The sequence below is a fragment of the Dioscorea cayenensis genome, chromosome 3, assembly GCF_009730915.1.
Source record: "Dioscorea cayenensis subsp. rotundata cultivar TDr96_F1 chromosome 3, TDr96_F1_v2_PseudoChromosome.rev07_lg8_w22 25.fasta, whole genome shotgun sequence".
In the NCBI taxonomy this organism is placed as follows: Eukaryota; Viridiplantae; Streptophyta; class Magnoliopsida; order Dioscoreales; family Dioscoreaceae; genus Dioscorea; species Dioscorea cayenensis.
In genome coordinates this window covers 18,958,118-18,983,273 of record NC_052473.1, presented here as the reverse complement: position 1 = coordinate 18,983,273, position 25,156 = coordinate 18,958,118, and the positions used below count along the sequence as shown (strand labels likewise).

Here is a 25,156-nt window from a genome sequence, read left to right as displayed (position 1 = left end):
AATTCAAAGATTGGAGGGCTTGAATTTGCTGCTTATCCGTGTTTTAAAAAAAAAAATTAAGAAGAAAGAATTGATTGAATTATTTTTTTTTTTGAATAATAGACGATAAATGCCTTTTTTTATGAATATAAAGCAGATCTGAACTCGGATGTCGATATATACGTGATGTAGAATAGTATAAGAATCCCGGATGATGAGGTTGATTTCAAGCAGGAAAATAATTCTGAAATCAATGGCGAGGCATGAAAAGGTGGGCTATAATATCACTATCGTGTCGCCGTTGTCTCCTTTCGTGATTGGGCGATATATATATATATATATATATATATATATATATATATATATATATATATATTTTGATTGATAGCCCAAGCGAAGCCATGCCAATCTGCCAATTTATCGATGATGATGATGATGATGATGATGATGTTGACCCTTGGTTGGGCCTGTGCCACAACTAGACTGGACCCAGACGTGGAGCACTGTCCGCGCTTCACATGTCACCGTATTACAAAGCCAGCCAGCCAGCCAGCTATCAATTAATTTCATGCTTTGCAACTGATCCTCATCCACCGCTCGCTCCATCATTATTCTTGTTCTTGTTGAATTTTCCATGCATTAATTTTATTTAAGTCAAAGAATTATTAGTGAATCCTTCCATCTGTTTTTTTATTTTAGTTTTCATATGAATTGAATTCGAATAGAGACAAATACCACCTCTTATTCTTAATTGGAGGCATTGCACCATGCATATATTATTACTATACAATACAAATCGAACACAAACTCTTTTTCTCTCCCTGTCTCTCTCTCTTTTTTTTGTATCTTATCTTTTAGATATTGCAACACAAATTCTCCTCTTTTTAAATCATTGTGAGAGATATGACACAAGAGACAATATATACAATCACTGACGACCCCCAATTAATTGAGCAATAATAATGAATACATCCAGCCACCTTCCCACGGCCATCACATTTTTTTCAATTGCTTTAATTGGCTTCCTTTTCTTTCAAGTTTTATTTGGCGTGAAGAAATTCAATTTCTCGTTCATATTATCATAATATTTTGTACCTGCATATTTATGCATTTTTCTTTGGTAGCAAATGGTTGGATTTTGTGCATATCCTCCCTTGTTGAGATGTTTTGAGACTGTGAACCAGATCAATAAACACGGCTTGGCACTTGGCGTGCTCATCCATATCCATATCCATATCCATCCATCCATCCATCCATCAAAAGTCTCATGTACGGGCCCAACAACTGTTGTTGTTGTTTTTTTTATGGGTCAGAGTGCTCACAATGACATCTCTCTCTCTCTCTCTCTCTCTCTATGTGCATGCAGCAATAGCATGCTACATCCCAAAACTATCACGGCAAAAGTCGTCTTGAATAATTAAGCAATGTATATATATATCTTTTCACTTTGAAAAGTCTGATGAGATATACAAAGTAAAATCTAACCTGCAGATCACATCATATTCACTTATTAAACTTATTATTACCATAAAAAGGTAAATAAAAAGATTAACTTACAGATAATGGTGTAGTACTTGGAAAGAAATTATTCTTTTTAATCTTAATAAATAAATAAGTCATATAATTTAAACTTTTGATTTTTGGATTTGAGAGATGGATCAAGTACTGTTAAGTCTATTTATTTTCTTTTTTTGAAAAAAAGTGGATAAACGACATTCATTAAAAAAAGATAGCCAACAAACAAAACTCCAGAGAAGTCTATTTATTTTCATGTGGCTCGAGGAATAAATTTTATATAATTGTATAGTTTGAAAATTAAAATGTATTCATTTGGATTTATAAATTAATATATATATATATATATTATAAAGAGGACAGGCACCATCAAAGGGACACAAGTATTAATAAACTGGTACAGGAACGAAATTTCAAATTTATATACATATAAGAGTTTTTTTTTTTTGGTTATATAGTTGAAGGAGGACTTTCACATAATTAAAAATCTTAAAAAAACCACGCGTGAGAGTGAGTTACATCACATGTGACCAGCAGTTCATTTTTTAAAGCTAAGGTAATAAGTAGGTATAGATAGAGCAACGAGAAAACCCAGACCCTGACCAGACCGAGCTCTATCTATTGCTTTTTTTCCTTCTCTTTCTCAAACTTGTGCTTCATCAGCTCGGGGCCAGCCACCGATCTCTTCCGTTCGTTCAACTCCAACTCCGACTCCAACTCCAACTCCGACTCCGACTCCAACTCCAACTCCAACTCCAACTCCCTCCTCAGTTATCCAGAGGCTCTGCTATCCTTTTCCGTTCACTTGAAGAGGTTATGGAGGGGCTTCGCAGCACTCTACGCCATCACGCCATCCATGGTTTGTTTTCTCTTTTCTTCTTTTACTTTCTAATTTCTTTCATCTTCAGTCGGTGTTTTTTTTTTCCTTCTTCTTGCCCGTGATTCCAACTAGTGTCGTTGTGATCGAGACCCGTTTCTTGAATTAGGGTATTCTTGCTTGTGGTGAAAATTAAATATAAATATAAGCGGATTGGGTTTTTATCAATGTTTTTTTCTTTTTTCTTTTTTTGGTGGAATTAAGGTAAACGCGTCTTTGTGCTTCTCGTCTTTTTCCTGTTTGTGATTTCCAGAATGTCATTATTTATAATCGAGACCCATTTCTTGAATTAGTGTAAAGACCTCTGCTTGTTTCTTGTGGTAAAAGTAAAACACAACACAAGTGCGTTTTACCCTCCTTTTCTCATCACCTTTCTTGTTTGTGATTTCAAGAATGTCATTCTGTACAACTGATACCCATATCTTGGATTAGGGTAAACCTAAACCCATCTGTGTTTCTCGTGATGAAACATTGGAGACGGTTATACTGAAAAATATAATTTTCTAAATAAAAGATTTATCACTGGAGGCCCTTGTTTTAGATTGTTTCAAAAGATTTATAGTGATTGTTTCAACCCATGACAGTGAAAGATAAGTCACTTTTTTTTAATTAAAAAAAAAAACAAAAAAAATCATATGGCAGTCTGAGACCTAGAGTTTGGGGTGTGGTTGTTCAATGGCTCTGTTTAATTTTGAAATTTAGACAATCAGCTGTTATTATATTATTTTGATAAAATTTAAAAAAATAATTTGGGAAGTGCCTTGGGTTTCTGATCATGGAGAAGGTCAAGAACTCTAATGTACATTGAAATAAACCACAGAAATGGTTTATCTTATTATACTTAAATTTTTCTGTTTTTTATTAGAACAAAAATTGCTATTCCTGCGATCTCATTTTGGTACTTACTCTGACACTTATGGATTTTGATTAGAAAAGGGCCTAAAGATTGAGTTTTAGGGGTCGTGAAAACGTGGAAATGTGTGTTGTGTGTAATGGGAGAGATGACTTAAGGTTGCCTTGTTATTATTAATGGGGTAGTTGGATGCTTTGAAATTGGTATTTTCAAGTGTAGTGTACGAGAGCTCAAATGCATAAGGTAAGGAACATGCATGCTGTTGAACAACCAATCACTATTAGAGCCTCAAAATTTTGGATTTATTTTTTCTCTGGAGACAATTTCTTGTTTTTTATTTTCTTATGTTGTTTTTTTCCCCATTTTGTGACCAATCTTTTATTCTCTTGTCGTGCACTTTTTTATTGTTTCCTTTTCTTTCTATTGGATCTTTGTGCAAAGCCCACATCTATTTGTAATTTTCAGGGAAGGAGCTTGTTATTTTCTGCATAATCTATGGAGTGGATAGTGGTTTGTGAGATGGTTCTTCATTGATGTCCATGGATTGGAATTTGAAAAGTCCCACTCAGTGGGACTGGGAAAATCTTGGACTGAATTTTGGTGATAAGGAATGTGAGAACCCTAGAGGTGAACAAGAATCACAGTGGAAGATTGAAGGAGATAGAGCAATTACTAATGGGTCTGTATATTTGTCAGGGATTGGTGCTTATTCTGGCTCTGCATATGGTAGTGGATGTTCACCAACAGGCTCCATCTCTGCCTCTATTGGCTCTTCATCAATGCCACAGACCAAAATAACCGAGTTTGATTATCAGGCAGTTGATTGGTCTTTCCAAAAGCCTTGCATGACCAAAGAATTTACCAGGGCCAGAGCTATTGATGCATCTCCTTGTGTGGTGTCCACAGCTTGCCAAGGTGAGCAGCTGATTGGGCTGAAGCTTGGCAAGAGGACCTACTTTGAAGATGTTTGTACTGGAAGTAACAATGGCAGCTCCTCCTCTTCTTCATCGTCTTCATCATTGTCGTCATCATCCTTGACATCGGTGATTCCAGCTGTGACTTTGAGTAAGAAGTCAAAGGTGTCTTTGCATAGCACACAGACTTTTTACTGCCAGGTTGAAGGTTGTCGCTTTGATCTCAGTACAGCTAAAGAATATCATCGAAAACACAGGGTTTGTGAAAGCCATTCCAAATGTCCCAAGGTCATTGTTGCTGGTCAGGAGCGTCGGTTTTGCCAGCAGTGCAGCAGGTGAATTCCTTGTAGTTTCTTTCTAAATGAAGGTTTATAACATGATGTTTTCTGTGCTTAAAGTGTCTGGCTTCTGCAGAAAATTCATATAGTAATTTTTTTAATTGTGAAGCAGCTACTTGGATTTTGTTGCTCATAGCACTCATGTACTCTTATTCAATTTATGATTGTTTTTTATTACTTAAAACTCATGTATTTTGAAATTTGATATCGCTTATAATATTGCCTCTTTATCGTGCATCAGGTTCCATGAATTGTCTGAGTTTGACCTGAAAAAACGAAGCTGTCGTAGGCGTCTATCTGATCATAATGCTCGCCGTCGCAAGCCACCCCCAGATTTGATTTCGTTCAATTCTGGGAGGTTCTCTCCTTCATTTTTTGGTAATTAATTTAATTTTCTTGTCGTTTTTGATATCATCAACCCTGCTTACCATTATTTCTGTTTAGAAAATATTTCTCTCATTCTTCTTATTGCACCATGTTCTCTTTTGTATCTCTTTTGTACTGTAGACTGCATAACTTGGTGCTTAGGTAGTCCAAACAGTGACCATCAATCTTCTTCTAAGAGCTCCATTACTTTGTTTGACTACTTATACCAGCTTTTGCTACATGTGTAGAACCTTGAATTTTCAAACATGAATTCGGACTAGTCCTAAAAAATCCTTTATTCTGTAATACGATACTGCCATTCCATCCCTGATTTGAGACGATTGCTCTTGGATATATTTGAAGAATTGGATTAAAGAAAATGATGCACTACAAGCTGGCAATCATTTATATATCCAGTATATTTTCTTAAATAATGATGAATCAGTTACAGGGATAGCCATTTTGGATTAAGAAATGAAAATAAATGTGATACCATAATTTGCATATTGAAGTACAAACATATGGCCTTTGGAGGATAGCAACCCTTCCCCAACCAACAAATTGTGATAAGTTCTATCCAACTATTATGTAAAAATTGAGTTACTTTAATAAATATATTTTAATAATTAATGTTTAAAAAAATATTAATATTAATGAAAATTATAGCTGTCTAGGAAAGGTATTTTTTTAATCTTAAAATATTTAATTTTCTGTTTGTATTAACTAAGTCAAATATTGGTTTAGCTCAAATAAAATGCTTGGTTAACCCCACACCAAACACCGACTTAAGGTTTCACCCATGTTGAGTCATGAGTGCAAACTCAAAATGTTTTTGGGTAGTGTTTAATTAGGGAACATGGGATGGATGATGGATCAAACCCCTTAATCTGAAAACATGAGCCTTGTGCCTTTATTGCAAAATTTTACATAGTATTCCAAGTTGTGGGGATTAGACTAGTCTATCTTAATCAGGATTAAACTAATTCTGGTATTAGTTGCTCTTCTACAATATTGTGTGTAGCATTTATATCAATATGGGTTATTTATAATTGTTATCAACAACCCATGAATATAGGTATTTATTTTTTTGGAACAAATGTTGTGGTATTAGCATGAGCTTGCGATCCCTGTTAAATATAGAAAATTTATATTACAGGCAATGTTTGTACCCAAGAGAATTGGCAATGCCCTCCCACTGAGAGTTCATGAAAATCAAAATAACTTCGTGTTTCACACTATATTATAGCAGTCTGAATTTAAGGTCATCCATCTCATCTCATGTCAGTTCAAAATGAGTCTTTATTGTTACATTGACACCACTGTAATAAGCCTGAGAGAAGGACATTACCATGAGCATAACAATAACAAATGGGAAAACATTAGATGCCAATTCTCTACTCTTATTGTCTAGTTAAAATGTGATATTCTTCATTAGGTTAACCTCTGTAGTTGCATTCTTTCTAGCCAACTAGCATCAACTGGCATCAACCAGAGCAATTTGCTGTTGTCCTTATTGTTGTGTTTCTCATTTATTACACCCACAAAAGGACATAGTACCAACTAGGCAGATTCTGTCAGTAGTATTCTGCAGCACCATTCCTTCCATTGAGAGATACATCTGACTTATAATTGGCAATTTTTGGTCAAAAAGGAGAGTGTATGTTGTCCATAATACTATAAAAAGGAAATAAATGCATTACAAACAAAATCATTGCCAGATATGGTGGTGCTAGGTATCAAGAAATTATTCAGGCCAAGTGGATGCTTTCCAGCAAAAGTCGACATGACGTAGACTTCATGCCTAACAGAGAGATTAGAATCGCCTTGATTCCATCTATCTAGGCAAAAATCAGAAGTAGATATTAATGTAGTCATACCAAACGTCTGTGCGCACCCAATATATATTTATATGCCAGCCATGCTTGAGGCATCGTTGGGTCTGTCATAGCATGTCAAATGCTAACATTTTATTTTATTTTTCTTCTTTCCTTGGGAAATTATAGTATATTTTGGTGCTAAATTAGTCATTTATAAGATAGCTTAGTTGTTGAGCAGTTACTAATGTCATTTTCTCCTTGCAATTTCAATTTCTTTAGATGATCAATGCCACATGAACCCAATTTGGAACAAAGCTTGTCCCACAATGAATTCAACTTGGGATGCATCATTGGACTTCAAGCTTATGCCTACAAGAGTGTCTTGGATTAAGTCTGCGAAAACTGGAACCTTTAATGAAGATCTGCAATGTCTGAGCTTTAGGCTTTCAAATTCTTGCCCCTCACTCCGTAATGACTTAGACAGACTCTTGCCATTTAAGGGTGCCACTGCTGAAGCCCTCATTCAAGGTATGCATTGATACACTTATGTTCATGTGGGGAATTAAGTTCAGCTTTTTATCTTAACCTAAATTATAGACCTTGATGATATTTCAAGAAAGTTTTGTAGTCCTTTCTGGATTTTTGGTTGGTACATTTGCTAACCTAGGAATGGTAGTATAGAAAAATTTTCGCATTAGTGTTTTCATTCTTTGTGAAAAGAGGCAAAATTTGTGTTGCTTACAATGATCAGAGCGGAAAACCTTTATGTGCTGGACCCCTTTCACGTCAAAAGTGGTGAAGCACAATACGGATTTGCTTTAATAAAAATTAACAAGAAACAAAGAGGAATTTGCAGTTAGAGTGGATAGCTAACGCCAAGTTTATTGGTAATAACTCTTGTTGTTTATCTTCTGAACTGATATGTTAGGACCATAGTTAGAAGACATGTGTCTGCTTCCTTTATGACAAAGACATTGAATCAAACTTGTGAATGTATTTAATTGAAATTAATATTTGAAAACTTAGGTATAGGTACTCCAGTTGAGTGTCCTGAGTTCTTGTGAATCCAAAGAATTTCATACTTAGAAAAGAGGGCAAACCAAGATCTAAAGCATAACTTTTAAGAAGAATCTAGGAATTTCTGTGGGTTTGCACACTCAATAGGGGAGCGATCGATATATATGGTCATTTTGTCTTTCATAATTTCATCATTTCTAGGAAATGACCCAAAACTTGCTAGGATAGTTTGCTACTATGCTCCTCACCACTGACAAAATATCATCACCATTGGTTACCCAAAAGTGCAAGTTGAATTAAGGTTCATATGGTTCAGTATATACTCTTCTGCCACAGGAAAAAGTAAAGGAAGTTAAAAATACATTATATCATAGACTCCTTCTATTTATCATTTGGTTTTCCTTTGCAAAAAGTGTCAGGGAAACATTTTTTTTATACTGTTGTTTGTTGAAGGTGCGTGACCACTTTTCCTGTTGAAAGAGTGATTACATATAAAAATGTGTTATCCTTCTGTCTTGCATTATTTTAGTTTACTTTATTTTGGACGAGAAGTGAGTACATACGTATATTAATTGACCTTGGAGGTACTTCAAAATATTCCTAGCCTTTACTTTCAAAGCTCAATTCATATTAGAGCTTTAGAAACAAAGATGCTTGATTGCTTTTAGTTGATGGTTAATTGAGGTTGAAGTTCTACAAATATCCTTCATCACTAGTTTATTTGAAAATGGGGATAAATGCATTTTGTATCCTTATTTGATAGTTAGATTATGCAACATTGACTGGTTAAGGTATGTTTCAGATTAGTCGACTAAATTTGAAACAAGATAGAACATTTGTGCAGTAGTCTTTTCACCAGATCAGATGAAAGGAGCTTTGATCTTATGGAGATGATATTTGTGTATGCCTTTGTTTTGCAGGACCGGGAGCATCAGATGTTTCTCCCAACTCAGATGGAGCACTGGATCTCCAGCGTGCTCTCTCTCTTCTGTCAAATGATCCTCGTAGCTCTTCCTCATCTGAAATTCGTTCAAATTCACTTGATGCCACTGCCCAGCAGGCAATTCATCAACTATACCAAGATGGGGAAGAAGCTCTAATTCAACAAGCAAAAATGCAGTTACCATTCAACAGGCATGTTAATGGTGGTCAGTATGATCAGTTGCTTAGAGCATCGTCATCATCAGTTGAGGCTGAGGCTGCTTTATATGATTCCAGTCAGATACGCTGATCCATCAGCAGGTAATGTATAGCTTGCTGTTTGCTTTTGCTACATCTCATGGTAATCTCACCGAACTGAGAGAAGATGCCCAATGATTTCTTAGGTGAGCCTGAGCCCAGGAAGAAGGTTGTTTGTTATGTGCTTGCTTCCAGTAAAATTGTTTATTATATATTCAAGCCGATCAGACTTGTATTTCTATTCGTGCATGCATTGTGAACACTTGGAACACAACGTTAATAAAAAGTAAATGAGAATGTTGCAGTGGTACATGATGGTGTGGTGTTGTGGCCCTTGTGTGTGTTAGAGCTTGTGTGTATTTGTATTATCATAAAGTTGTTGGGCTGCAGGGATAGGGGGCGTACCAGGGTTGAGGGGATAGAGGCCCTTGTAAAAAATATTAAAGAATAATAATAATAATAATAATAATAATAATAATAATAATAAAAAATTGTTCGTTTATTCTGGGATTTGTTCATGTGGACCTTCTGTCCAAATCAAAACAAGTGATAAGAAAAAATAAATATTAAAGATATATGTTAGAATCTACTATAATTACTAATTAGAGTGTTTTTCTATTGTTAGAATATCTTTATGTATTATTTTTCCTTTTTAATTTTTCTTCTTATTGTATAATTTTTTTTCTAATCATATAATTTTTATTATGATTTGCAATTCTTCTCAATTCAGTGTAGTCGTTACATTCATAATAACTATTTTGCAAAAAAATGAATTTAAATTTTAAATTTTGATGTTAAACTAATAGTTAATTTCAATACACTGTTTCTTAAATGGGTAGTGGGTACCACAAATATAACACAATTCCCATCCGAAAGCATGGTTGAAAAATTGGATTATATATATATATGTGTGTGTGTGTGTGTGTGTGTATACGAACAAAAAAAACTCTATAAATAGGTTTATGAAAATAAAACAGGCAAAGCCGCGAGGTTGCCCGCAAATGTAATTTTATTATTAATAATATGATTGTTAGTTTGAACCTATATTATCAAAATAAAAGATAAATAACATTAATTAAATCTACATTATTAATCAAAGATTCAAGATAAAATTTGTTTTAGTTTTAAGATAATTTCCCTTTTTCAAAAATAAATTTATTTTAAATTACAACATCCGGATAATAACAAAGGAAAAAAGAAAAACTATTTATATGTAACCAAATTTTACATTAAAAATGATTTTTAAATAATTTTCTGTGGTTGATAAACAAATATTTAAAAGAAAGGTATGACAATAAAAAGATTAATCAGATGTGAATTTGGAAATGATTTATAAATTAAAAGAGATAATCTTTTCCTTTTCTTTTAAAAAAAAGGTCTTTTAAATTTATAAATGACACATTTGGGTAAAAAATGTGAGGGAAATTAAAATAAAAATCAAAATCTCCCCCCGCCCCAACTCCAAAAGGCAAAAGGTTTTGGAAGCGCAAGCGTCTCACCTCACCGTCACCGTTTCCTTCCTATCTCATTCTCACGGTGTCATTCGTTTGCTCGCTCGATCTTTTCATGTTCCAAACCAGAATCCTCTGATTAATATATTTTATTTTAATTTTTATTTTTATTTTTTTGGGCAGAGAATCAATCAGGAGATAAATATCATAGAATGTCGTTGGGAGGTGTAGCACGCAGCCGTCTTGCGGAAGAACGGAAAGCATGGCGCAAGGATCATCCCCATGTAAGTGTGCCTCCTCTACCTCTACTCCTTCATTTTCCATTTTTTTTTTTAACTTTTAATTAATAATAATATGAATGATATATGGTGTCTTCTTTATTAATGACAGGGCTTTGTTGCAAGGCCAGCAACATCTCCAGATGGTACTGTTAATTTAATGGTCTGGAATTGCAGTATCCCTGGTAGACAAGGGGTAATAAAAGCCTAACTTATTACTCTTCTTCTTCTTCTCCTTCTTTTTTGTGTTTTATTTCAATTATGATTAATATGAACTCGCTCCCATCTCTTACTATTTTATGTTTGTATGAACTACTACTTCAATTCAATCTCATATTTTCACCCCCATTCATCAATAATCCTTCGTAGTATAAAGGATCATGATCTTTTACTACTACATCTCTAATCTAATATAATCTAATCTATTCAGCATAAAAAATGAAGTAATGAATGCTAGAAACTTGAAAGAAAGAAAGAAATAAATAAATAACAAGAACGGAACCTGTGAAAACTAATTAGAAGAATATGTGGGCTATATATATATATATATTAATATGTGTGTGTTTGTGTTTGCAGACAGACTGGGAAGGTGGTAGCTTCCCCATCGTTTTGACTTTTTCAGAGGACTACCCAAGTCGAGCTCCGAAATGCAAATTTCCAAAGGGTTTCTTCCACCCCTAACGTCTTCGACTCTGGACTGGTGTGCCTGTCAATTCTCAGTCAAGACAATGTATGTACATCTCTGCAACCCAACACAACACAACACAACACAAACAAACAGAATCTTATTCTATTATATTAATTAATTAATTAATTAATTATTATTTTTTATGTATTTTATTATTATTATTATTATTATTTTAAAATAATAATAATAATAATAATTGTGGTTCTATTTATTTTACAGGGATGGCACCCAAGCATTACTGTGAGGCAGATTCTCATGGGTGTACAAGATTTGCTTGATCATCCCAACCTTGCTGACCCCGCCCAGGCTGCTGCTCACAACCTCTTTGTCCATGTACATATTTGGGCCCTTTCACAACCTCTGTTTTAAACAATTTTTAAATGTTTGTTGTGCTATATATAAATAAATATATATAAATATCATTTGCAACTAATTAATTCACCTGTAACATGCGCAGAAGCCGACTGAGTACAAGCAACGAATTCTCGACCAGGCTCAGCTATACAAATCTGCCGTTTAAGCATCACTCTTGACCATCATCCCCCTGCTGCCTTTTACTCAGATCACAAATATTGTTAGTAATGTGGAATATTCTCCTTTTTTTTTAAAAAAATTTTCCCTGCATGGTTGCCTCTATGGACAAACTAGTACTCTTTTATCATATCATTATTGCTACTAAAAATGGTTGGTCCATGAATGAACGAACCTGCAACTTATCAGTAAATATTTGCACAATTAATTTAAGCTGTAAATTACTATACCATGCCTCTCCTCAGCTATCAGGGGATAAGACAAAAAACAAAAAAGGCCTCATGGCTGATACTGCAATACAGAATAGAAAAAACAAAAAAAGCTGGAAAACTCAGCCTTCAAACCATACATAACCTGTGTGTCTTACGCATTGCCCTCACCAAATGTTTGCTTGCTTGCTTCTAGAGGATACAGCAACATCAGCAAAAACAGGGCACATGCACACCACCCATCAATGAAGAACCTGTGAAAACCAAGCCTGTCATCAAGAGGAAGTCTGCAAGTAAATCAAAAGCAAGGAAAAACCACAAAACCCTGCAAAGAGATGGATGCTTTCCATGTTTCTATAGAAAAATATAAGGCTGAATTGATATTCTCAGGTCCATAAAAAGAAAAACCAAATCAAACAGATTGGTACAAGTTCAGGGCAAAACCAACTGAAACTACCCCACATACACAACAATCTCCACTTCAGCAGCAGCCCAAGATGGTAAAATACATGAAGCTCCACAGCCTAACTACATTTCTGTGCTTTCTTTCTTTCTAAACTTTACCCTTCTATAATCAGTCCATGGTCATGGGTTGAGAAATGCAGCACCGGAACCGTGCCTTGCGAACGGTAGTCATGATCTCCATCTCTGCATGCTCAAGCATCCTGACAACCTCAGTGAAGGGAGGGCGAACATTCGGATTCGCATCCCAGCAGCGACTCATGATCTCACTGAGCACAGGGAGGCAATCGCTTGGTATGACTGGCCGAACCCCTTTGTTGACCACGGCAAAGGCTGCCTGAACAGCTGTCATGTTCTGGAATGGAAGCATACCTGTGATAAGCTCCCACAGAACAATGCCAAAACTGTAAACATCAACCTTCTGATTATAGGGTCTGTGCTGGATCATCTCTCTGCAAACAAAATGGTGTGATCAAAACACAAAATAAGCAAGAATAGAAACAGAATATAAAGCTGTCATAATACACTAAAGTACCAAATATAAGCTGAGTAAAAGAAAGAAAATCATAAGATAGCTGAGTTTCCCTGCCAAATTTATAATCAACTACAATTGATCTAAATATTCACATGCCTGCTAAGCAAGAGAGTTGCTACTTTTGATTATCATAGAAGACATTATCAAACTCATAATCAACACGCCCACTCTTCTGTTCTCAGTTGGCGGGTTTGAAAACATTTTGCCAGAAGGGACTACGCTAATTATATAAGATTGTGACTGATGAGCATTAGATGAAAAATCAAGTCTCTTTTCGTTAAAAACAAACGAGAAACAATATGAACAAAACATGAAAAGCTATTTATGGTGAGCCTTCAAGAATCTGCCATTAAGAATGAACGACAAACAAGATAACGTATAACTGTCACTGGCCACTCTACTAAAATTAAAGGTGGAATTTGTTAGAATAGATGTGAAGAAGTCAAACACGGTCAGAAGTTTTCCAGAATTTTTAGACAAATTCAAGGTCCAATGTCATTTAAAAGTTGACTGGATCTGTCCAAAATGATCAGGCGTCATTTGGAAACTAACCAAAGACAGCTAAATTGTTTTGAAGTCCTACTATTGCCATGAGGGAACTGCAGAATCAGCAGGTATTAAATGATTTAAGATTGAAATGTTTCACTACCTATGCATGATTATTGCATATTTTACCCTCTGTTTCTTGTTATGTTGTAGGCAGTGCCAGATGCTCTTTCCATTCCTAATTCGAAATGAGCATCAAATGTTCCAATCGACCCAGAATCTTTTAGAATCAGGTGCTCGTTATAGCCATGAGCTTCCTGTTGAAAAGGGGAAAGCTCATGAAGATCATCTTAATACCCATATTGACCAAAAACAGATGTCTGATGCAATAACCAATGGGTCTAGTATGGAAATACAGGTTAAAATTGATTGCTCTTGTTTGTCTAAATTATAACTTATGATAAGTTTTTTGTTAACAGCATCATTACTCATACTGCTTGACATCAGGTTCATGAGCCAGATGCCAAGCGATATCAAGTTTCCCCAGGATCCCAAGATGCCTTAAGCATAAACTCTCAGTTTCATTCTACATTTGTATTTGACCCATCAGAACAGCAGTCCGAGCTTGAGGTTTGCATCTTAGTCCTTGTTGTATTTCCATGGTCTCACATCAGCATCCCATTTATATGTGCTTAATTGATTTTTGAGATGGCTGTGGTTATCTAAAAAGTGGTTATATTTTGATCATTCATGTACAGTATAAGAACAAAACACCTCCAATCAGACAACCACAAGAGCCAGGTTCCAATTCAAGTCAGCAGCAGTCTATTTCAAGTGTGACAGGATCTACTGCTTCAAGCAGCTCAGCAACTTCCAATGTTTCTGCTGAGTGCAAGGATGACATGATGACTTCATCTGAAAGTTCTGTCTTAATTTCACAGGCAACAAATTTAATGAACTCTGTAAGAGCAAAGGAGCCGTCCCTTTTAGATGAAAGATCGCTTTTGGCTTGCATTGTCCGTGCAATTCCTGCTGGATCTGGTAATGGAATCAAGATGAGCACCACTGTGAGTATATACACGTTTATAGTTATATAACATAATTGTTCTTAATACCTGGTGCCATTGATATTTTTTTATTGTTTCAGTTACCAAATAGATTAGGGAAAATGCTTGCTCCGCTTCATTGGCATGATTACAAGAAACAGTATGGCAAGCTTGATGATTTTGTAGCGCGTCATCCTGAAGTAAGTGTCCATGCCCTATTTTTATTTATTCCTGTTGATTTGGAACCTACTATGATAGTTTTATATTCTGACTATGTGAATTCAGTTATTTGTAATTGAAGGGGATTTTATCCATCTTCGTGAAGGAGCTCAAGAAATTATCTCAGCAACCGCTGCTGTTGCAAAGGTTGCTGCTGCTACTGCTTCATTTACAACTTTTTCAGCACAGTTTCCTTCTGTTGCTGTCACTCCTGTTGCACAGAGTAGTCGGCTTAAAAGAACTCCAATGAATGATTCGAAGTCTTTGACTACCATTCAAACTGTGGAAAGTTCTATTAACCTTCGGAATTCAGGTGACAGCTTTAATACTATGAGAGGAATATCTGATGGGAAAACCTTGAGCAAAACAAAAGATCCCCATGTATCTAATGATTCATGTGGAAGAACTGGTCCTTCACCTATACAGGCTGCAGTTGGAAATGGGGTGAATCCTGATAGAACGGTTGTACCTCCTTTACAAAACAAAGTATTGAGCGACGGGAGACATGGTGTTGGAGGGAGAAGGTACTGAGATTTCCTTTCATTAATGTCGTGCTGTAAATCTGTATGTTTTTGCCCATGTTTGTCATTCGAAGTTGAAGTTAATTGGCCATGTTCTTTTGCTAGGTCCGTGGGAGCTGGGTCGATATCCCGGAGATAGTAAGTATTTATTAACTTAGACCTCTTCCTGCTTGAGCCCATTTATATATCAGTAGAATGTACTTGTTTTTTGTTGAAGAAATATTTTGATGGTTGCAGACTTGTAGTATTTTTTTGTTCATCATGAACTTGGCATATCATGTGGTAGATTGTATTTTCCTATAGAAGTAAATTAAAGGATGAGTGTGAATGTGAACTCAAGCAGGTTTAGTATCTCTATGTCACACAATTACCTGATACTTTAGTTTGAAGTTATTGCTATGTCAGAATATGATCGATAGAGGATTAGGTAGCACTATTCTAACCACTGGATACTGAAACAATTTAATGACATAATCATTAACAGTGAATATATAGCAGACTTGGATCATGATGTTCGTTATAAATAAGGGCTTTTCTCCATATAACCCTTGAGTTTGCATAATTTGCTTCATGATGGGGTGTTGAATGCTAACACTCTTTCAAATTTGATAATGTGACAGGGATATCTGTAAACAGCCATTGAGCCATTACCAGAGGTGATGATTTTTTTTTTTGTTCTTTGCTAAAATTGGTATTTATTTTTGATGGAGCCGTTTTATTGGCAAATGATGTTCCTGGGTCTGAACCCCTCATGAACATTTCTTTTCAAAATTTTCCATTTAATTCATATTGTGCTACCAATTTTGTACCTCTAGTTTCTCAAAGGAAGTGGATGGTTTCTAACCATGCATTATTCAAAACTTCAAGTGAACATACTAGTATCTAATTGACTTGTGATGAATTTTATTTAGATAGATCACAACCGTGTGTGAGTTTGATATCAAGGAGTCTGAATTACTGTCTGTCATTTTGTATTACCTCCTTGGTGGACCAACCAGACAGTTTATGATCCAGAACAAAAGAACTACTGGGTTACAGTTTATTTTCTGATTTATCTTATCTGTACTTTGTTTTTCTTGCTCCTTTTCATGGCAAATATCAAAGCTCGGTGTGGGGTTGGTTTTTTTATTTTTTATTTTTTAAATAGATATTATTTTATCATATTTTGATGCAAGATGAATTAGTATTTGATGCAACCTAGTTAGTGTTTGCTGTGCCTTTCGAAATAAGAAGTGAGACTTCTCAGAATTCCTAGTTGGGACTTTTGTGAAATTTTTTATGTAGTGGGATTATGGTCAAATTAATCAAAATACTGAAGTCCTAATTTAAAGCAAATTAAATTTTTTTTAAACATTATTTATATATATGTACTTTTATATATATATATATATATATTTCTGTTTTAATGATTGAAATTGTTTGTAAAGTGAGTTTTTAATAGGTTTTTTTTTGGTAGTATTTGTATTATTAGATTGGGAGGAGATTTAAGAGAAGGTAGTGAGGAAGTGAACAAATAGAACACTAAAGAAACAAATGAAAAGGGTAAAAATTGGGAAAGAGACAGATACTTAGGTTTTGAATGTAAAAAAGAAATAATTTTGTTAATATTGACATAAAAATTTAAATTTTATAGAGGCATGCACAATTCTATTATTTGTTAGTTGTTTAGGGAATGTAAATGTAATTTTTTAATTAAGACGTATTTGTAATTTTTAAAGTATTATACATATAGGGTCTTTTGGATAAAATTATGGGCAAATTTAGTAATTATCACATCACACTTTCGAATCTCTTCTAAACATAAAAATATATATTGACACTTGTGAACCATAAATATCAAAAATTGACTTAAGCACTCCTGTCTGCCAAACACCTATAATCTGACTAATGTTATGATAAGAAAATTTAAATAAACTAATTTTAATTTTTTTAAGAATTAATGAACTAACCCTAGATAACAGAATTTCCTAATCGATTTGATTTGTAATGTGGAAAATAGTAAATATATTAATATTATCAAAGGATAATAGTATTTTATAAGTAAAAATGCCATATAGGAAAAATATATGAACTCTTCCCTTTTGATTAACGAAAATCTAAAAATTGATGAAAGAACACTGGAAGCACCACCCATAATAATATAAACTTACAAAGAATTTCAATTTGTTAACAAATGTAGTTGTTATCAATTTTTTTTAATAAGTAAATGGTGAACACCCCTCCCATTTAAAAAAAAAGGAAGGGGTTACAAAAGACCCAGTATAATTTTGTGCACGGCTTTGACTAGTATACACTTTGCCTCACATTTGTTAAAAACAACATAAACATAATTAATTTTTTTTATATAAACCAAAACAATTTTTTAAAAAAAAATCAGAAATTCGAGGAATTTAAAAAATTATGAAAAAGGAAGGACTAAACAAATTTTTTATAAAATATTTTTAAAAACTTTAAAATTTTTACATGAATGAATATATAAATAAATAACTATTTAAATAAGCAAATTCCGGAAATAAAAAATATAATTCCCAGCACTACCCTTTTCCTCTTCCCCTCGCTGTTTCTCTTTTTCCGCTTCCAAAGATCCATTCTCATGGCGGTTGTCATCGAGAGTGTACCGCCTTGGGCGCCCAAGCCATTCATCTATCTCCTCCTCTTCGCCTCTTGCTTCGCTTCTCTCTTCCTCTACCCTTACTTCTCCAAGCCTGGCTTCCTCTCTAGACCCACCACCGCCTCCTCCCCCTTCGATCTCGGCTCTTACGGATCCTTTCAGCGTTTCCAGCGTCGCTTCTTGATCTTATACTCTATCGCTTCTCGTAAGCATTTCTATCCCTTCCAATGGGTGTTTTATGTGAATTTTGTGCTGTTTTTGTTTGAAATCTTTGGCATTTTGATCTCGTTTGTTGTGGGATTTTCAGTAATGGAAGGGCTCGGATCCTTGTTTGGAGATTATGATGGAATTAGCAGGGAGAATGTAGCATTGTGTATTTCAGTTGGAGCTGCTGCTGCTCTTTTAATTGGTCCTATTTTGGGTATTGTTTCTGATGTCAAGTGAGTTTCTCTTGAATTTCTTCTTCAAATTGTTGTCTTTGCATGAGTTCGAGTCGTGGTGTTGTTGACTGGCTTGTGATATGATGGAGATATATGTCTTTCAATTGTGTCGAGTCATAAGTTTTCGATATTAAGAAGAAAAAGATTGAAACTTGATACATACTAGGGTGTTTACCTTCTGAGCTTTTGCTTGAATGCATGCTTTGGAATGCTTTGAGTAATTGTTCCATCAAAATCATTTATGAGCCATTCTTAAGTCATGCTTAAGGTTTGGATTATCGTAAAAGATTGATCTTCAATCTTATTTTATCAATTGTGTGGGTATCTTGCTTTCTTTTATATAATCCTATATGTTATGTCAATATTGAGAGCTGAACTTATTTCTGTTCTTTCTATGATTCTGACAAGACATCCTATTTGTTAATTTATTAGCTTGGAATTCTTAAGGGTTGTTTAGACAGAGGAATGATGATTAAGATCATGTAATCATCTATAAGATGTTGTGTCATTTTTTAGTTTGTTTGTTTTACTTGTTTCAGTTTGCGATATATGCATTTGTTGATGAGTTTCAGCTGTCATTTGTAGAGGCCCAAAGACAGCTTGTATTCTATTTTTCATTCTGCATCTTCTCATGTGTTTCTTGAAGAGCATAAGCGGACATCCTAGTATTTGGGTAATGAGCATATGTCTGGCACTTGCTTCCTCAGTATTCTCATTCTGTTTCGAGACATGGATGATCGTTGAACACGAGAAGGTTTGTGTTGGAATAATGCATTCCGTACTTAATGGCATGCTGTTAGAGGTGCCGTGAAGTGATATTTATCTTGATAACTTGCAGCAAGGTCACAGGCAAGATATGCTCAATGACACCTTTTGGTTGATGTTCTTTTTTGAGTCTGCATCTCTTGTTGGAAGCCAGGCTTTCGCAAATATGGCAGTGAAGGATGCTGATAGAAGTTTTCTCACCCTCCCTAAGTCAGCCTCCTTTTTGGCAATATTGAGCATTCTTTACATTAACAAGAAGTGGAATGGATGCGAGCAGCTGACCTCAATTGGAAATTATACAAAGTCTCTCTCTTCACTTATTCTTAATGGTAGGAATTCCATGTTTAAACAAGAAAATTTGCTAGATTATGTTGTTCAATTTGAAATATTCTCTTTGATGCATGCCAATTCATTTGGCTGCTTTCATCGAGCTGTCATTTTTTCCTGGTGTTATTATCTAATTCAAATTATTCAAACATTGAACTGTAAGGTCTATGCATATTTCTCAGTGCTTTCATGTTGTTAAGATCTTAGGGAAGCTCTAACTCGAAGCACTAACTTACTTTGCAAGCTGTGGGGTACCAATTTGGGCCATTTCAAGATATTATATTATCTATTTAATCTCAAAATTACCAACAATCAATATATATATTATATTCTCAGAGCTTAATAATTCTCCTGTTGCCTTTGTTCTTGCTTGGCAGACAAAATATTGTGGACATTAACACTGGCCCAAGCAAGCATTTATTTTTCCATGTCCGTTTTTTGGATTCTCTGGGCTCCAACAATTGTGGTATGCCAGTTATTCACTCTTATACAAGTTCTTGTATTTTGATGATTTCTATGATACCAAGTTCCAACTGAAGTAACATTTGAGGACATTTGATTTTTTGATTATCGAAAGGACTAGAGAATAATAAAAACTTAAACTGTTTTTTACCTTGTTTAATTTGGGAATATCAGACTGAGTGATTTCTTAGGGTTGTTTTCTTTGTCATTTTTTTGTCAGCGCAGGCAGATGGGCGAGTGGTGCACTTGTCACTGATATATCCATGTTTCCTTGGTTCAAGAATGCTCGGAAGTACTGTATTCCCATGGTTCTTTAGTGGTTCAGTGCTCCACAATGAGGATTATCTCACAACTGCATTTGCTGTTGCTGGTCTGGCATTTTCAATTGTAGCTTATGATTATCAGGTACTCTTACAACAAAATGAAGGATGAAATTGCTGGGTATACAATTCATTGGCTGGGTTTTTATTTTTTAGCAATTGTTTCATAATATTTTGCTTTACTTTTAGGAAATAGAAGTTCTAGTGACACTGTTCTGCATCTTCCATGCTTGTGTTGGTTTCATTCTTCCATCACTTGCGAGATTACGGACAATGTAAGCTGCTGTAATTCCTGAGCTCACTAGTTGATTTTATTCTTGTAAATGATTCATCTGAAATTTTTTGTGCCGCTGCATGAGCAGGTATATTCCAAACCAGTTCCGTGGAGGCATGATAAGCTTGTCCTTGGCACCTGCAAATGCTGCATTCTTGTTTGTTCTTGTCTTAGTATGTCATTTATACGCGCAATATACCTTTATAATTTGATGCATAATAATAGCCTGATTTTTTAAACCTTGTGTTGTATTTGCAGGGTGGTTATTGCAGGGTTCTTAGCAATACAATGATCATGGCATTTGCTGCTTTTGGGCTGATATGTTCTGCTGGTTGTATTCATTTACTCCAACGGGGAAGAAAGCATTCACATCAAAACTGGCATAAATTGTAAGACAGATCAAACACTGTGAACAAGGTCAAGGACGCATGGCTTCTTTTGTTGATGCTTCTGCTTCAAATACATGCATGGGAAAAACTTTCATACATAATAGAGCAGATAATAACTTTGCCGATGCTAGTTATGTGTGATTTTCATTGCAATAAGCCAGGAAGGAAGTTTTAGAAAATCAAGGAATCATTTGCAGAGGCTTATCAGTTTTCAGGTTCTGAAAGGTATGTAAGATTCATACTTTTGCCGATGAAAGTGGGATTGAATCATCGGCAGGATGTACACACAATTCATGTATTTCTGCAGTGTTATTAGTAGTTATGTGAAGCTGCCACCGTTGCTGCACCGGTTACATGTATTTTTCAGCAGCTTTCTACCCATGAATCAAGTGGTAGAGCAATAGCAAACATTTAACCATAGGGATCTTTTTTACTTGTTAGGCCTGAAACATGATGATAGTTCTTGATTATCCTTGATGTTTTAGTTGATTGAATTCCACTGTGAATTTGTGAATTTGTGCATTTGGTCTTGTACATTCCATGAGCATATATAATTGGACAATTATTTATGATATATTATTTTAATTGTTGACGATAATGACAATAGATAAGAGATCAGGTGGCAGCAGATGGAAAGGCTACACGTAAATAATAAGATGTTAAAGGGGGCTAAACATATACTCCAAAAGCTACATATAAACAACAAATATTAATAGATTTAATAACCATAATTATCGGGGATGTTTATTTGCTCTAAAGTGGTATTGAACCGAAGAAATTTAAGTGATATCCTAAAGTAGTTGAAAGTAATGTTACTTATAGTAGTGTTGATGTTCGTTATGTAGGAATGAAAAGTCGTCTGAAATGAGTTTAGTTCATTTTGCTTCTCTGATTTTTTACTTTCATGAAGAGAGTTTAGTCTAAAATATAAAAAAAAAGGTGCTGAAGTGGGGCAAGTGCACTTATTCCACTCAAAAGCGAATAAATGTTTGAAGTGAGGTGAAGTAATTTTTATTTAAATGACTTTCTCACAGTTTTTGAGCAAATGAATGCCCATTTAGTGAAGATGGCCAAAAACTAATGAGTTATATATAAATACATGACTGTATTTTTTTAGCGAGAATGACAAGAAACTAACAAGTTGTGTATAAATATATGGTCAAACAACTAAGGAATATGCGTAGATTTGCACACAAATATTAAAAAATTAGAGTATGGTGTTTGATCAAACAATAGAGAAATTTATATATTTTAGTATGTGCAATGATACGAAAATAAGAAAAATTAGTGGTAAGTGTTTGAGTTGGTGTCTCAAAATTTTAATACATAAATAGTAATAAAATATCTACACCCATGAGAAAGCATGTTAGTCCTGAGGGGATGATGATGGCAGTCGAAAAGGATGGATGTAAATATTAAGGTGCTAATTAGGATTGAACATGTATGCCAAAAGTTGCATACATATTGACAATGGACATTAATAGATTGAATAACCGTATATATTAGCAGAGATAGTAGGTAATCGACAAGTTGTATACATATATATGGGACTAAAGGACAAAGAAGCACATATAAATGTGCTCACAATATTAATAAAAATAAGATAAATTAGGGTATGGTATTTATCAAACAAAATAATATATGTTTAAGTATGTGTGATAAAATAAAAAAAAAGAACTTAGTATTAATTATTTAAACTAATGTCATAAATTTTCAATACATAAATAGTGATAAAGTACTATACTAGTAGGATATATACACCTCAACCCTAAAGGGATAACGATAACAGTCGAAAGAATGGATGTAAATAAATCTAAAGAATTGAACACATATGTCAAAAGTTGCATTTATTTTAAAATTAGACATTAATAAATTGAATAACCATATATATTAGTAGAGATGGAAGGTAATTGACAAGTTATTTACAAATATGTGACAAAATGACAAAGAAATATGTAAAAGTGCGCTCACGATGTTAAGAAAAAATAAAAATAAAATTAGGGTATGGTGTTTATGAGACAAAGAAATACACTTAAGTATGGTCAATAAAATAATAAAAATAAAGTTTAGCGTTAACAATTTGAGCTAATGTAAGAAATTTTCAATACACAAATAGTAATAAGGTATCAACACCATTAGGATATACACACCATCCCTAAGAGAAAAAAAAACTATATGTAAATAATGAGGTGTTAAATTACAGAACATCCACGACAAAAGTTGCATATTAACAATGATCATTAATAGATTGAATAGCATGTATTAGCCGAGATGGTGAGTGCATAATTGAACATATTTTCATACTAATTCTTATATTCAAATGGCATGTATTCAATCATTTATTTGGGAAATGATACTTAACATGTTGGAAAATTGATTTTAGGTCATGGGTAAAGCATAATGAGCACGAGGGAATAAAAGAAGTGATTTCGGAGTAAGATGAGAAAGAAAAAGTTATCTTGGCATCATGAACAGAAGAACATGCTAGCCATGACACCTTATGGTCCATTTACGGCCAACACTTATAGTTGTAAGCCTCAAACAGAAAACCTTGTGAGCATGCTTATGCCCGTAAGCTGGAGTATAATAGTGACGCAACATAGTGGCTAAAGATTTTAGGATTTAAAATTTAAATATTCAAAGTAGTTTTTGTTTAATATTTTGTAATTATCTTAGATTTATTAGTTAGTTTATTATCCGATAATTTGTAACTATTTTAGTTTTATTTACTATTTTGTCCTTAGTTTAGATCTATAAATATTGTTTTAGGGTTTTGTGGAAGGGGATCGATGAATTGAAATTGACTTTCTTGTTTACACTTATTTGAGCGTGAGTTCTTAGATTAGAACTACGTATCCGCGTGCGTCAGGTGGTATCAGGGAGAGGATGTCAACTGGTGGCGATGGTGATGGTCTTCGTGATGGTGATCAGGAGGCTAGAGCCCCTCTAGGGGACGAAGCAGTTGCAATGATTGGAGCGACGTTTGGAGCAACGGATGGATCTTAGATTCCGGTGTTTTGATGAGAGGTTTGAAGAAATTATAGATCGTCTGGATGCTCTACAAATTGATGCACACAAGAGACGGAATTACAATAGAAGGCCAGGGTGGAGTTGGCCCGTGGTGTTCCTATTGACAGACGTCGTCTTGTCCCAATTCATAGACAACATGTCTATGATGAAGATTCAGAGGAAGAAGACGATTTTGAACCAAATTGGTTCAGACGTCATCAACCATATGAAGGCCAGAGGGTGAGGAAATAATTATGGTTATGTTGAAAGGGATGGTGGAGATTTCCGGTTAAGGGTAGATATCCCATCTTTCAACGGAAGCTTGGCTATAGAAGAATTTTTGGATTGGATTGCAGAAATTGACAGACTCTTTGACTACATGGAGACCTCTCCGGAGAAACGAGTTGGATTGGTAGCATGCCGTTTGAAAGAGGGAGCATCTGCATGGTGGGAATGGATTCAATCTAGGAGAGAAAGAGAAGGTAAAGGTCATGTACAAACTTGGTACAAGATGAAGTATTTATTGAAGAGGGAGTTTCTACCCCCAGATTTTGAGCCGATCCTGTTTCAGCTGTACCAATGTTGTCAATAGGGCAATCGATCTGTCCATGAACATACTGCAAAATTCATGAGATTGGCTGAGAGAAACAACTTCCTTGAGTCAGAAGGACAACAGGTTGGAGGTATTTGGAGGGTTTGAGGCCATCACTCAGAGATAGAATCGGTGTACAAGTTATTCGAACATTATGTGAGGCAAAGAATATGACTTTAAAGGCAGAGTTAATGCAACAAGAGCGAGGTTGGAGGAACCATGAACCATAAAGCTGAAGAGTCCACAGAAGAGTTTGAAGATCGTAGCAATAAAAACAACAACTAATATAGAAGGAACAAGACAATAGAGACTGTAGGGAAAGATCAAGAAGGGAAAGATCAAGAAATCATAAAAACAGAAAATCCCTATACGAAACCTACTGTAGGGAAGTGTTTTAGGTGTAATCAACCTAGACACAAATCAAATGAATGTCCCTTGAGGAAGACTGTAAACATTGTTGAGAAGAATGAAGAGATTATTTGTGAGCCTGACGGTGATAATGAAGAAGAATATGAAGCAGAAAAAAAGCAAGTTTATCTTTTAAGGCAGATAATGTCAACTCCCAAAAGCCATCAGTTGATTATAAATAAGGTGTTAAATACTATTATTGATGATGGAAATTGTGAAAAGATAATTAGGGAAGCTTTTAAAACTGAGGGAAAAATGAAAAAAGTTGATTTGAAAAG

At 34.7% G+C, this 25,156-nt stretch overlaps 4 protein-coding genes and 1 pseudogene across 5 annotated transcripts; 4 read left to right on the top strand and 1 right to left on the bottom strand.

Annotated features, from left to right (window-relative positions):
- The first annotated feature begins 3,690 nt into the window (after positions 1–3,690).
- LOC120252672 (squamosa promoter-binding-like protein 12) lies at positions 3,691–9,165 on the top strand. Of its 2 annotated transcripts, XM_039260801.1 has the most exons (5): positions 3,691–4,473; positions 4,718–4,854; positions 6,939–7,187; positions 8,597–8,918; positions 9,002–9,165. In XM_039260801.1, exons 1-4 carry the CDS (start codon positions 3,758–3,760, stop codon positions 8,905–8,907), a joined length of 1,413 nt encoding a protein of 470 aa, XP_039116735.1. In that variant the 5' UTR covers positions 3,691–3,757; the 3' UTR covers positions 8,908–8,918; positions 9,002–9,165. The 2 variants fall into 2 exon arrangements, with proteins under 2 accessions (XP_039116735.1, XP_039116727.1); XM_039260793.1 differs by having other exon boundaries at positions 8,597–9,165.
- A 1,144-nt stretch (positions 9,166–10,309) lies between these two features.
- On the top strand, positions 10,310–12,239 carry LOC120253559 (annotated as a pseudogene).
- Positions 12,240–12,338: 99 nt separating this feature from the next.
- Positions 12,339–12,960, bottom strand: LOC120253566 (serine/threonine-protein kinase STY13-like). Its single transcript, XM_039261891.1, has one exon. It carries the CDS (start codon positions 12,920–12,922, stop codon positions 12,587–12,589), a length of 336 nt encoding a protein of 111 aa, XP_039117825.1. The 5' UTR covers positions 12,923–12,960; the 3' UTR covers positions 12,339–12,586.
- A 655-nt stretch (positions 12,961–13,615) lies between these two features.
- Positions 13,616–16,342, top strand: LOC120253543. Its single transcript, XM_039261876.1, has 8 exons — positions 13,616–13,623; positions 13,709–13,913; positions 14,003–14,125; positions 14,254–14,562; positions 14,643–14,741; positions 14,827–15,284; positions 15,387–15,419; positions 15,902–16,342. Coding segments are annotated over exons 2-8 (1,218 nt in total). The 5' UTR covers positions 13,616–13,623; positions 13,709–13,718; the 3' UTR covers positions 15,903–16,342.
- Positions 16,343–17,821: 1,479 nt separating this feature from the next.
- On the top strand, positions 17,822–21,443 carry LOC120257643. The gene is made up of 9 exons (XM_039265077.1): positions 17,822–18,097; positions 18,200–18,332; positions 18,918–19,086; positions 19,171–19,426; positions 19,802–19,890; positions 20,112–20,291; positions 20,396–20,481; positions 20,569–20,653; positions 20,739–21,443. Exons 1-9 carry the CDS (start codon positions 17,875–17,877, stop codon positions 20,871–20,873), a joined length of 1,356 nt encoding a protein of 451 aa, XP_039121011.1. The 5' UTR covers positions 17,822–17,874; the 3' UTR covers positions 20,874–21,443.
- The last annotated feature ends 3,713 nt before the right edge of the window (positions 21,444–25,156 follow it).